This window comes from Prionailurus viverrinus, chromosome E3 (assembly GCF_022837055.1).
Source record: "Prionailurus viverrinus isolate Anna chromosome E3, UM_Priviv_1.0, whole genome shotgun sequence".
In the NCBI taxonomy this organism is placed as follows: Eukaryota; Metazoa; Chordata; class Mammalia; order Carnivora; family Felidae; genus Prionailurus; species Prionailurus viverrinus.
Genome location: NC_062576.1, coordinates 17,054,049 through 17,066,953, shown reverse-complemented (window position 1 = coordinate 17,066,953; position 12,905 = coordinate 17,054,049). Strand labels below are relative to the sequence as shown.

General features: G+C 40.5%; 1 protein-coding gene across 1 annotated transcript; it reads left to right on the top strand.

The window, feature by feature from the left end:
* Positions 1-7,955: 7,955 nt before the first annotated feature.
* Positions 7,956-8,878, top strand: AHSP (alpha hemoglobin stabilizing protein). Its single transcript, XM_047838965.1, has 3 exons — positions 7,956-8,037; positions 8,207-8,285; positions 8,508-8,878. The coding sequence occupies exons 2-3, from the start codon at positions 8,211-8,213 to the stop codon at positions 8,709-8,711; spliced, it is 279 nt and encodes a 92-aa protein (XP_047694921.1). The 5' UTR covers positions 7,956-8,037; positions 8,207-8,210; the 3' UTR covers positions 8,712-8,878.
* The last annotated feature ends 4,027 nt before the right edge of the window (positions 8,879-12,905 follow it).

Sequence of the window (12,905 nt, the reverse complement as noted above, 5' to 3'; positions counted from 1 at the left end):
CGGCTTGGCTACGGCGGCTGTAGAGGTGCAATTTTTCCTCGCCAAAAGGTCGCGGGCATTCGCGTCCTGCTTTGTGCAGCCTGGGAACCCACATTTCCTCTCTTACCTCCTGGCTTCTCTGAGGACACCCCAGGGCTGGTCCCCGCCCTTTTGTAGCTGGGCCGCCCGAACAGTGGGAACGGTTTAGCCTGCCAAGTCCTGGAGATACCTGCTTTCCTGTAACCCGCAACTCTCAGTTTTGGGGAGAAGGAAAGAGGGCATCCCTGGGGAACCGTTGTGTTTGAGAACCAGTGCGGCCACAGAATTTTTAGTTGTGTGATTTTGGGAAAGTCAGTGTCCCTCTCTGGGCCTCAGGTACTTTTGTTGTTGTTGTTGTTGTTGTTGTGAAGGCAGGGACTATATATTACTCCTTATTTTATCCCCAGAACCTAACACACAGTAGGTGCTTAAAAGATACTATGAATGCATGCATGGATGAAAGAATGAACTAATGCATGAGAAGTTGGAGCAAATGATCCATCCATGAGATCCTGGGATCTCATGACTGGAAGAGTATTATTTCTGAAAGGATCTTTAGGACATCCGAGGAATGAGAAAATCAAGGGGTTCTAATTAATAGTCTCAGAAAATGAGAAATAGGCAAGAAGTTCTTGTGTGTTTACTGGGGTGTCTATTGTGTGTTTATTGTGCTTATCCATGAAATTGAGGGGAGAGTCTAAAGACAGTGTTTCTGTCTCCCAACTCACCCCTTTTTCTCTTTCCCTCTCTCCCTTTCTCCTTCCATCTAGTGCAATGTACTGATTCCAAAGTTGAAATTTGCTAAAAGTGCCCCCTCTCTTTTTTTTTTTGAAAGCAGAAAATAAAACATCTGGGTTTCTTAGTCTGGCATTCTTGGACTCCCATAGTCTGACTCCCTGGTTGAAACTTCTGATTTTTCCGAACTGATAAGGAAGCATAAGGCAAGTGAGGGCAAAGCACAAGCCAGCAACCCCCTACACCCACCCCAGGTGGGATATATGTGACCTTCCTCAGGCACTCACAGTTGCCCAAGAACAAAGGAAAGGGGAAAACCAATGGATAATTGATACAGAGCACAGTCATTCAGGACATGAGTCTCCATAAGTTTATAAATGTCTTAGTAAATTATAAGAAAAAGGCCATCTTATCAATAGCCTAACCTCCAGAAACCCATAGACTCAATTTCCTGGAGCCCTAACACTACCCTCCCCTCCATGGTGATGTGGAGAATAAAGGCAAGATGAAAATACAAATAAAATTAAATTTATAACCTGCAGCCCATTGACAAATATTTGAGATAGGCAGAGTAAAACATTCCTCCAATAAACTCCCAACTGTCTTGTCATAATGTTAATATCTTACTAGAGGGAAAACAACTTTAACTTGACAATAGCAATGCCTCCAGTATGGTAGGAGTCCTCTTTAGCATATGAAAGTCTTTTGGAGGTCTCCCTTTTGCCTTTACCTCCCCCAAATCCATAGTATATAATTGGTCACTCATCACAGCCCTAGTGCAGCTCTTTCTGCTCACAGGTCCTGTCCCTGTGCTTTAATAACATCACCTTTTTGCACCAAAGATGTCTCAAGAATTCTTTCTTGGCCATTAGTTTGGACCCACCACCACTCCAAAACCACATCAGACTATCCTCTTGGACCTCAACCTGGAAGCCCTTCTACCCCGCTTCACCTTATCTGAGACCTACACAGAGTCTCCTTGCTGCTAAGATAGACCTGGGGCACTTCATTATTATCATTATTTTTTTTTAATTTTAGTTTCTTGGTAGAGTGAAAAATTGAAGGGTTACAAACATATAATATTTTACATATGTATGTGTGTATGTATGTATTTATGTTTTTATTTTAATTCCAGTTAGTTAACAAAGTGTCATATTGGTTTCAGGTGTACAATTCGGTGATTCAACACTTCCATACAATACCCGGTGCTCATCACAAGTGTTCTGCTTAATGCCCATCACCTATTTAACCCATCTCTCCACCCACCTCCACTCTGGTAACCATCAGTTTGCTCTCTATAGTTGGGTCCATTTTGTTGGTTTGCCTTTCTCTCTCTTTTTTCCTCTATGCTCATTTGTTTTGTTTCTGAAATTCCATGAGTGACATCGTATGGTGTTTGTCTTTCTCTGACTGATTTATTTTGCTTAGCCTAATCCTCTCTAGCTCCATTCATGTCATTGCAGATGGCAAAATTTCATTATTTTTAATGGTTGAGTAATATTCCATTGTGTGTGTGTGGGGGGGGGGGGTGTGTGTGTGTGTGGGTGTGTGTGTGGGTGTGTGTGTAATATCTTCTTTATCCATTCATCAGTCAATGGACACTTGGGCTGTTTCCACAGTGTGGCTGTTATAAACTACTATATATATTGCTGCTATAAACATTGGGGTGCACGCATCCCTTTGAATTAGTATTTTTGTATTCTTTGGGTAAATACCTAGTAGTGCAATTGCTGGATCATAGGGTAGTTCTATTTTTAACTTTTTGAGGAACCTCCACACTGACAAATGTGTAATATTTTAAGTGTTAGCCTCTGTGAGTGCACTGAACTCTGAAGCCAACTGCTATGAGTGAATTCCCTCAGAGGGCCTTAGTTTGAGTCTAGGTTCTGTAACTTAGTATCTATGAGATCTTGGGCAAGTTTCTTAACTCACTGTTTTTCAGTTTCTTCATCTGTAAAATGGGAATACTACTAATAAGACAATAGGGTTGGGATGAATATCAAATGTGTTATATATGTAAAGCTTTTCAAACTACGTTTGGCACACAGAATATGCTATTTACGTGTTGACCATTATTTGGAGTTAATGTCAAGTATTCAAATGTAGGGCTTTTTCCTCCATATGAGGCAGTTCAAATGGCCCTCATGATTAGCATCACCATATAATTCATTATCCAAATCAGAATTTAAAAAAAAATTTTTTTTTTCAACGTTTTATTTTATTTTTGGGACAGAGAGAGACAGAGCATGAACGGGGGAGGGGCAGAGAGAGAGGGAGACACAGAACCGGAAACAGGCTCCAGGCTCTGAGCCATCAGCCCAGAGCCCGACGCGGGGCTCGAACTCACGGACCGCGAGATCGTGACCTGGCTGAAGTCGGACGCCCAACCGACTGCGCCACCCAGGCGCCCCCCAAATCAGAATTTTTGAGAGTGTCATTAAAGGAGGCACTATTAATAATTGCATTTATTAATTGGGAAAACAGACTGGAGTTGTTCTGGGCAAATTGCTATATAGTATCACAGTAATTATGGGCCTCTCAGCTTTACTGACCGCTATTGTCCACATTAACCTCCCCCTGCTCAGATACCATGGCAGCCCTTATTTAACTGTAGCACTTATTTAACTCTCAGCATGTGCTTTCTGGAGCCAGTTTGTGTTTGCATTTGTTAGGTATCTATGTCTTGTCTTTCCAAATGGACTGTAAGTGTCTGAAGACAAGGACTCATCATACACTTCTTTGAGAAGTGTCCAGATCAGTGACTTAACAAAGAGATGAGTGATTGTTCCCCTTTTCCTACCCCCATGAAACCTCTTGGCAGCCTGCATTCAACAGTATACCAAACACTGAGCAGAATATTACAAACTGCTTGTCTCCTTGACTTTACCCTCATTGATCCCCACACTTCCACTGCTGCCTCCTTACAGTCCACTGTCCACGAAGTTTAAAGTTCCTCTGCTTAAAACCTCTTAGTGACTTCCAATTACTTTTATGGAAGAAACACTCTCCTTCAAATCTTTCAGTGGTTTTTCTTCACACTTGGAAATAAAAAACACAAACTTCTTGTCTTGACCCACAAAGCTCCGTAGATTGGGTCCTGCCCTATTTCTCAAATGTTTTCCTTATAATTAATTCATCCTCTATTCATGCCACTAGAACATAAACTCCAGGAGGACAGGAACTTTGTCTTTGGCACTGAATATATATCCAGTGCCTGGCACAAGGTGGGTGGGTGCCAAATACCAAATAGTAGAATGAATAAATTTATTCTCTCAGTAGCCCTTGTAAAGTAGTTATTATTTTATTCCTTCTTCACAAACAAGGAAACTAAGATGTATGTGGAGTGACTTCACTGAGGTTACAGAGCTGAAAAGTGACAAAATCATTCATTTATTCATTTAACAAATATTTAGTGAGCAGCTGCTACTCTTCTAGGCACTGAGGCAGGACGCATATTTGAGGCTAATGATTTTAGAAATACACCATCTTTTTAATTTTGTATTTTTTGTGAGAATTAAAAAAATAATAGAAGGATGCATTCTTTCTGTGAAATAATTCAAACAATAATATAAATAGATAAGATCAAGTTCTCCCTCGACATTTATCTCTTTTCCCATTTCCCAACAAATATTAGTCAATCCCCAGAAGTAAACATTGTGTACTATTCTACACAAACGCGCGCGAATGTGTACGCAATGTTTACCACACACACACACACACACACACACACACACACACACAGAAATATATAGTTTTACATTAATCCTTACTCCCATACTCCCATAGTTGCAGCCTGGGGTAGTCTGCTCTAATTATGATTCATTTAACATTATAATAGAGATCTTTTCATATCAGCACATATATATCGACTTCATTTATTTTAATAGCTGCATGTCATTCCATACTATGAATGTGCCATAATTTCTTTAATAATTCCTCATAGTAATGGGCATTTGGGTTTGTCTACCTTTTCATTATTACAAATAATTTCATTCTTTTCTTTAAAATAGAGTTCAAGGCAGAATCATTGGGTTGAATCGTATGTGTATTTTAACTGAAACAAGTTTTGTCAAGTTATCCCTTTAAAAAGCTTTACCAATTTATATTCCTACTAACAGTGCATGAAAATGCTTGTCATAATCAATCTATATATATTTCTATTGTCCAAAAAATTTCCCTTGGGCAGCTTTGCATTTTAATCTCCACTCTTGTGTTCTTTTTTTAATTAAAAAAATATATTTAAGTTTATTTATTTATTTTGAGAGAGAGAGACAGAGAGAGAGAGAGAGAGAGAGTGAGCAGGAAAGGGGAAAAGAGAGGGGAACAGAGGCTCTGAAGCAGGCTCTGTGCTCACAGCAGAGGGTCCAATGTGGGGTTCAAACTCACAAACCGCAAGACCATGACCTGAGCTGAATGAAGTTGGACACTTAAGCAACTGTGCCCCTCTACTCTTGTGTTCTGATCTGCTTTTTTCACTATAGATCATTTTTACCTATTCGAGAATTTCATAGATATGGAATTATACTGTATATAATCTTTTATGTCTGGCTTCTTTAGCTCAGCAGAATTATTCTCAGATTCATCCATGTTGTCATGAGTACCATTAATCTGTTACTTTTCATTGCTGAGTAGTATTTAATTGTGTGAATATACCACAATTTGTATATCTATTCAGTGGTTATTGGACTTTTGGGTTGTTTCCTTTTTTTTTTTTTTTTTCATGAATAAAGCTGCTGTGAACATTTGCATTTGCATGTAAGTGTTTTTGTAGACATGTATGTTCATTTCTCATGAACTCCACCTAGGAGTGAAATTGCTGGGTCATGTGGTAAGTGTATGTTGAACTTTATAAGAAATTGCCAAATTGTTTTCCAAAGTGGTTGTAACATTTATACTCCCACTAGCAATGTATGACAGTTCTAGTCATCCCATATCCTCACCAACACTTAATCTGGCTTTTAAATTTTTAGTCATTGTAATGGGCATGCAGTGGTATCACTTTGTAGCACTAATTTGTATTTCCCTGCTGAGTAATAATGTTGAATGTCCTTTCATATGCTTATTGGCTATTTGTGTATCTTCTTTGTGAAATATCTGTTCTAGTCTTTTGGCAACTTAAAAAACCAGACTGTTTCATTATCAAACTATAAGAGTTTGTCATAAATTCTGTATACGTGTTCCTTGCCAGGTTGTATTGCAATCATTTCCCTCAGTGGTAACAAATATTTTTTTACCCTAGATAAATGAAAACATGTTCACACAAAAATCCGTATAAAAATATTTATAGCAGCTCTATTCATACTTGCCTCAAATGCAAATAATCCATATGTCCTTCAGTGGGTAAATGAATAAACAAACTATAGTGCATCCATGTGATGCATACCCAGCAATGAGAAGGAACAACTTATTGCTACTTGCAACAATTTGCCTGAATGCTAAAGGCATTATTCTGGGTGAAAGAAGCCACACTCAAAGGTTACATACTGTGGAATTCCATTATAAGACATCCTCACAAACACCAAATTGTTGGGATGGAGAACAGATCGGTGGTTGGCAAGGTTTAGGGAGGGGAGTGGGGGTGATTACAAAGGGGTAGCATGAAGGAGCTTTATGTGGTGATGGAAATGTTCTGTGTCCTGATTGTGAGAGTATGAATCTATGTAATAAAAGTCATAAATTGTACACCAAAGGGAAATCAATTTTGCTGTTAATTAAGAACATACTATAAACAAAAAAGTAAATCAGCAAAGCCTTTATGAATATATATGTACCTATAAATGTTGGTTTTTGAATGAAGAAAGATGTGACAGGAAATAAATACATCTTTAATGCTGGTTACTTTGTTGGGGGGAGGAAACAAAACTACCAACTTTTTCAGTGTACATTTTTGTATTGTTTCAAAATACTTCAATTAGCATGTGCTGATTTTGAAATTTGAAAAACATCTACTGAAAATGGAAAACATTAGGAAAATATTTAAAAAGAAGAAAAGCATTTCTGCTTTGTTGAATACTTGATGATATGGTTGAGAACAAGACAGATGTGTCTCCATTCTTATGGAGCATGGCCCTGTAGAGTACAATTCCCCACATCTTATAGGTGGTTCATCTGCAAAATGTGACTACTATTAGTCCCTTTCTAATAGGATGTTTTATAAGGAGAAATACCTCAATACATGCTTGAAACCATTTCTGACACAAATGATTAATGTAGCTGCTATTAATATATCATCAATGAATTGGAGAATAATTACCATCACATTGTTGTGATGATTTAAAAGTATCTCATTATCCCCAAAATAGAAAAACACTAATTCAAAGGGATACATGCACCCCTATTTTTATAGCAGCATTATTTATAATTGCCAAATTATGGAAGCAGCCCAAGTGTCCATCGATAGATGGATGTGGCATATATATATATATATATATATACACACACACACACATATATGTATATACCTATGTATATATATATGTATATACCTATGTATATATATGTATATACCTATGTATATATATACATAGTATATAAATATTAGAATCTTATTCAGCTATAGAAAAGAATACAATCTTCCCATTTGTGACAACATGGATGGAGCTTGAGAATATAAGTGGAACTAAGCAAAGTAAGTCAGGCAGAGAAAGACAAACACTGCATGATTTTGCTTATAAGAGGAATTTAAGAAACAAAACAAACAAGCAAGGAAGAGAGAGAGAGAGAGAGAGAGAGAGAGACAGAGAGAAAAGTTACCAGAGGGGAAGTGGATGGGGATGGGGACATGGGTAAAATGGGTGATAGGGATTAAGGAATGCATTTGTCATGATGAGCACAGGGTGATGTATGGAATTGTTGAATCACTGTATCATAGATCTGAAACCAATATAACACTGTATGTTAACTATACTGGAATTAAAATAAAATGAAAAAAAGGTGTCTGTCATGTTAACAGGGAGTCAATTAATATTAGTTTTGTTGGCCTAAATTTTAATTTTGGAGCATGGATACCAAGATGTGGGGCAGATGACAAGGACCTGTCCTCGTTTGGTTTTCTAGGTCTCCTCACTTATCTGCTTTTCTTGGCCTTGCTATCTTTTAACTTCAGGGAAACCTCTCCCCACCTTCCCATCTCCTGATTGACCTATCACCCTCCTTCAGAACCTAGATGCAGGGCGTTTCCCTCTTGGGCTGACACTTGACTCCTTGTCTACATTTAGCTTAGAGAGGGACATACATACCTTGGAAAGTGTGGGTGAGACGTACATAGCACTGTTGGACCTGAAGGTGAGCCAACCTGGGACAAATGTGATCTCAGAGCAGGGCAGACTTGAAAAGTGTTGGAGAAGTGGTCCTGCAAGGCACCAGATATCTTTAAGGGGGATGAGAGAATTCGGGGAAATACCCAGGAATGAGGAAAAAGCATACTTAAATTCAGTCTCTTTCTCTAACCCAGGCAGATGGCCCTTCTTCAAGCCAATAAAGATCTCATTTCCAAAGGAATGAAGGAATTTAATATTCTGCTGGATCAGCAGGTAAGCCCAGGTACTGTTTCAAAAGAACAGGCCTGACTCTTTGTGGGTGGGTGTGGGCAGACAAAGGAGGATAATTTGGAGCTGGGAGAGTAATAGTGCAGTTAATGGGAACAATTAGAAACAGGGGATGCAATTCAGAGACAGGAAGATGTCAGAGTTTGTGAGTTATTCCTGAATTGCACTGCTGAACACATTCTCCCTTGCCACCCCCTCATCCTGCAGGTCTTTCCTAATCCTTCTATCCCTGAAGAAGCCATGGTGACTATAGTGGATGACTGGGTGAACTTCTACATCAACTATTACAGGACACAGGTGGTGGGGGAGCAGCAAGAGCAGGAAAGGGCTCTACAGGAACTTCGGCAAGAGCTAAATACTCTGTCTGCCCCTTTCCTGGCCAAATATAGGGCCTTCCTGAAGTCCTTGTGAACATCTGAAAATCACCCACTGCCTTCTCTCTAGCCTGGAAACCCAGGCCTACATCCATAAGAAGCCCTTAAATCCTTCCTCTGTGTTCTTCAAGTGCTCAGGCTCTGACATTTCATGGTGTTACCCTACCCTGACACTTTAATAAAGACTAAATTGGTTTGCTGGTCTTCCTGGCTCTTCTGTTCTTTTTCAGTTGTCCATCCCTGATTTGTGTAAGCAGTTGGTTCCTTTTCCTTTAGCTCTGCTTTCTAGATATGATCCTGGATACTTAATTCCTTAGAGCAGAGGATAGTAGCCTTAAGTAACCACTGGGTAGTACTAAAATAGCCCGAAGAAAGGCCAGGCAGGCAGAGACTAAAGAAAAAGTTGCGGGGGGGAAAGGGTCGTCAAAAAAAAAAAAAAAAAAAAAAAAAAAGAAAAAGTAAAGAAAAAGCTCTCCAGAAATGTGGTCCTGTGGCATTCTTGTTGAAAGACATGTTGTTGGAAGACAATTTATTCATTTAAAAAATTGTTTTAAATATTTATTTTTGTGTGAGAGAGAGCATGAGCAGGGGGAGGGGCAGAGAGAGAGGGAGACAGAATCCAAAGCAGGCTCCAGGCTCTGAGCTATCAGCACAGAGCCTGAAACAGGGCTCAAACTCACAAACAGCAAGATCATGACCTGAAGTGGGAAGCTTAACTAACTGAGCCACCCAGGTGCTCCATGACTTATTCATCTCAGGCTCAGTGCAATCAAGAGGCCACCCATCTCAATTTTCCAATTCCTTGCCCATAGTGCCTTAGCTTGAAAAAGTTCTAGGATCTCATGACTCTAATACCACAGAATACCTCCCTGTAGTATTTAGAGTTCAAGAGGATCATGGGAAACATTCAACACATCCCTTATTTTTCAGATAGGAAAACCGTTGGCTCCATAATTCCTCAGACTCAAATCCCAGGATTGGGAAGCAGAGATCTTGCCTGCCTCTGCTGTGCCAACCTTCTCCTGTCATTCCCCGGACTAGTCTCCTTTCTCTTCAGCCTTTAAACCCTATAAGCATCATCATTTTAGGGTTCTAGGGTGGAATCATGGCAGGGCCAGGTTCACTGGGTTTAAAAATCGAAATGAAAATGTTAGCAAGGAGTGTTCTGCAAAACTTTCAGTATCCAATAACCAGGAAAGTCTCTGATGGGCTCAACAGGAGTGATCCCAGGATGGAGGATGTAGGTGGGGGAGGGGCAGGAAGCACAGGCCTAAGGGGCAGGACACACCAATCAGAGGTGGACACGGGGGGTGGGGGGGCTGTTTTCTCTTCAGCCAGGAAGGTTTGGGGGTGAGATTGTTATCTCATTCCAGCCTTCAGCAAGTCTTAGCTTTGGTTCTATGCACTCAAACCTCTGGCTTTTGGTTTTGGAGCCTTGGTAGTCTAGTTCAGGGTCCAAAGGGAAGGCACTCAGAACCCCCAGCCATCCTTCCAAACTTAGGGTGTGAGGATGTCTGGACTCATCAAGAGAGTGACAGCCTCCCAGGGAATCAGGCAGTGAATACTTTCAAGTGTGGATCGTGGCCCAGGTGGAGGCCACTGTCTTCCTACTGTGCCCCTCAGGAAATTTCAGCCCATTAATGGGAACCTAGGGCCTGCTCAGATGGGATTGGTGCATCCACACGACCCCTGAAACAGAATGCTATGGGCACCAGTGACAGTCACAGCAAAGTTGATTGCAATGAGAGGCAAGGCCAACCAATCAGGACCAACACTCTTGAGCAGAGTGCGGTCTCGAACAGCCAGGGTACAGGGTTTTTATAGCGGACCACATCGTCTTATCATCACCTAGGAACAGAACAAAGGAATAGTTCCCAGATGGGGGTTGAAACAGTTTAGACATACCCTTGCCCCAATCCAATCAAACACAATCCATCCCTTGATTGATAGGATAAGACTGTTATCTCTTAACCTATAGGGTGAAAACAAAGCTGTTATTTCTTAAGGCTACAGGTTAGCCCTACACTACAATTTAACCCTTACAGGATAGTTGTTAATTGCCTCACCTTTGCAAAAAGACTTGCACTACTGTGCATAGGAGGAGGAGAGAGACTGAAAAGCCATATGAAAGAAAGACTAGATTTACTCTGTTGCTGTATGAAGCTGAAAAGAATGGTCAAAAGCTATTTTGGCTCAATTAATGAAGACAAACTTTCCATAAATTTGGAACTATCTAGCCTTGGGAGTGCCTAACCATTTCTCAAATGCTGAAAGGAAGATGACCAATTATCAGGTAAATTGTAGTGGTAAATTCAACATCTAAATTTTATTTCAATTATTCTGTAAACTATGAAATTTAGAAGTTGCAAAACATTTTTTTTTAAGGACAGAAATCTATTAAAACTATATTGCATGTTCTTGCACTTCTATCACCCAGGCATCTGGCTATAAATCTACAAAGGAGTAAAACTTAGAATATTTTGATTTTTCAGAGGTATGAATTATCAGGATCTGATGGTCCCTAATAATACAATTAAAATTACTGGGCCAATTGTTGGAGAAATGAATAAAGTACTGCGCCAAAGATGGCTGATGGGACTAAAACCAGCTCTGGTCTCTAGCTTAGAGACCCCTCTTGGGGGAAGGGGGGTGGGGGAGGTTTCTTCTTGCCCTGTTTGCTGCCACGTGAAAATCCCCACAGGTATGGAATCTGACAACTATAAATTACCCTTTCCACTTGCATTCGGGGCTCAGATCTTTGGAGAAACGGTCTCCTCTGAGCCTGCTGGTGTTAAATAAATAAGTCTCCAATCCTCCAAGATCTCTGAGTGCTGCTTGTTTTTTCCGCCACCGTTCCAGCCTGGTTCTGTAACGCAATGAGTACTCCAAATCCATTACCATTCCTGCAGAAAAATAAAACCAAAATTAGCAGAAAGAATAATGTTTCTTTTGTTTTGATAGCAGTACCTGAATTAATGCTAGAAGCAAGATTATAAACAAAAGAATGAAATATTACAGCAATAACCCTGCTCTGATCCTGACCCTAACACTGACCTTGATCCCAGTATAATAGGAAAGATAGGATAAAACAGGCACAGAGGGAAAGATCAGGACTTGAGGTCCCTGGGTGGGGAAAAAACTCATATTTTGGAACAATGCTGGGAGTGGCTGACCACAGCAAAGCCCCTAGGGCTTCAGGTTCCTCTTAAGAAAGTAATGGACACCACCTACTGTCCCTCAGGTTTCCCTTAGGAATTTCACAAAAGAGCTAACTAAAAATAAGTAGTAGACCATAAAATGTATGACCCACAAGGAACAGTATGGTCACAGACCATCTCTCATACAATAGAAACGAGCCAATCAAAAAGGAATTGATGGAGTCTTGGGATGATGGTGGGGTTCAGAGCTGATGGCCAAGAAAGAATTCTTGAAGACATCTTTGGTGCAAAAAGGTGATTTTATCAAAGCATGGGGATAGGACCCAGGGGCGGGAAGAGCTGCACTGGGGTTGTACAGAGTGACTGCTTATACACTGTGGAATTTTGGGGGATGTAAATTCAAGAGGAAGTTTCTTAAAGGGATTTCCATATGCTAAAGAGGATTTACAGATTACTGGAGACCTAGCTCTTGTCAGGGTAAGGTTGTTTTCCCCTCTAGCAAAGCATTATCATTAAGATAGTAGGGAGCTCCTGATTAGGCTATTGATGAGATACTTGTAAGCTGATGGAGACTATCAGTTTAACCATTTGTTTTCTGTCCTTCCCTTTGTTCTTGGGCAGCCAGGAGTGCCTAGGGAATATCACACATATCCCACCCTGGGGTGGAGGGTTGTGCTAGCTTGTGCTTGGCCCTTAGCTTACCTTTTTGTCCCTTATCGGAATGACTAGGCATTTAATTTTTTTTACATTTATTTATTTTTTTGAGAGACAAGAGAGACAGAGCACAAGTTGGGGAGGGGCAGAGAGAGGAGACGAAGAATCCGAAGCAGGCTCCAGGCTTGAGCTGTCAGCACAGAGACTCATGCGGGGCTCGAACTCACAAATCGTGAGATCATGACCTGAGTCAAAGTCAGACGCTCAACCGACTGAGCCACCCAGGTGCCCCAGAATGACTAGGCATTTCGAGTTACCTAGCCAATAACGGTAGGACCTGAGAAGAAACAAGGAAGTAGGCAGTTAGGAGGCGGGTACCAAAACCTTATAAAACAAGGACCCTTGCTTATAGTCATAGT

Excerpts from the sequence above, each read along its gene's own strand:
- AHSP (XM_047838965.1), top strand. The coding sequence starts at position 8,211 with ATGGCCCTTCTTCAAGCCAATAAAGATCTCATTTCCAAAGGAATGAAG. Across the intron at positions 8,286-8,507 it reads ATATTCTGCTGGATCAGCAG|GTCTTTCCTAATCCTTCTAT; the intron begins GTAAGCCCAGGT and ends CTCATCCTGCAG.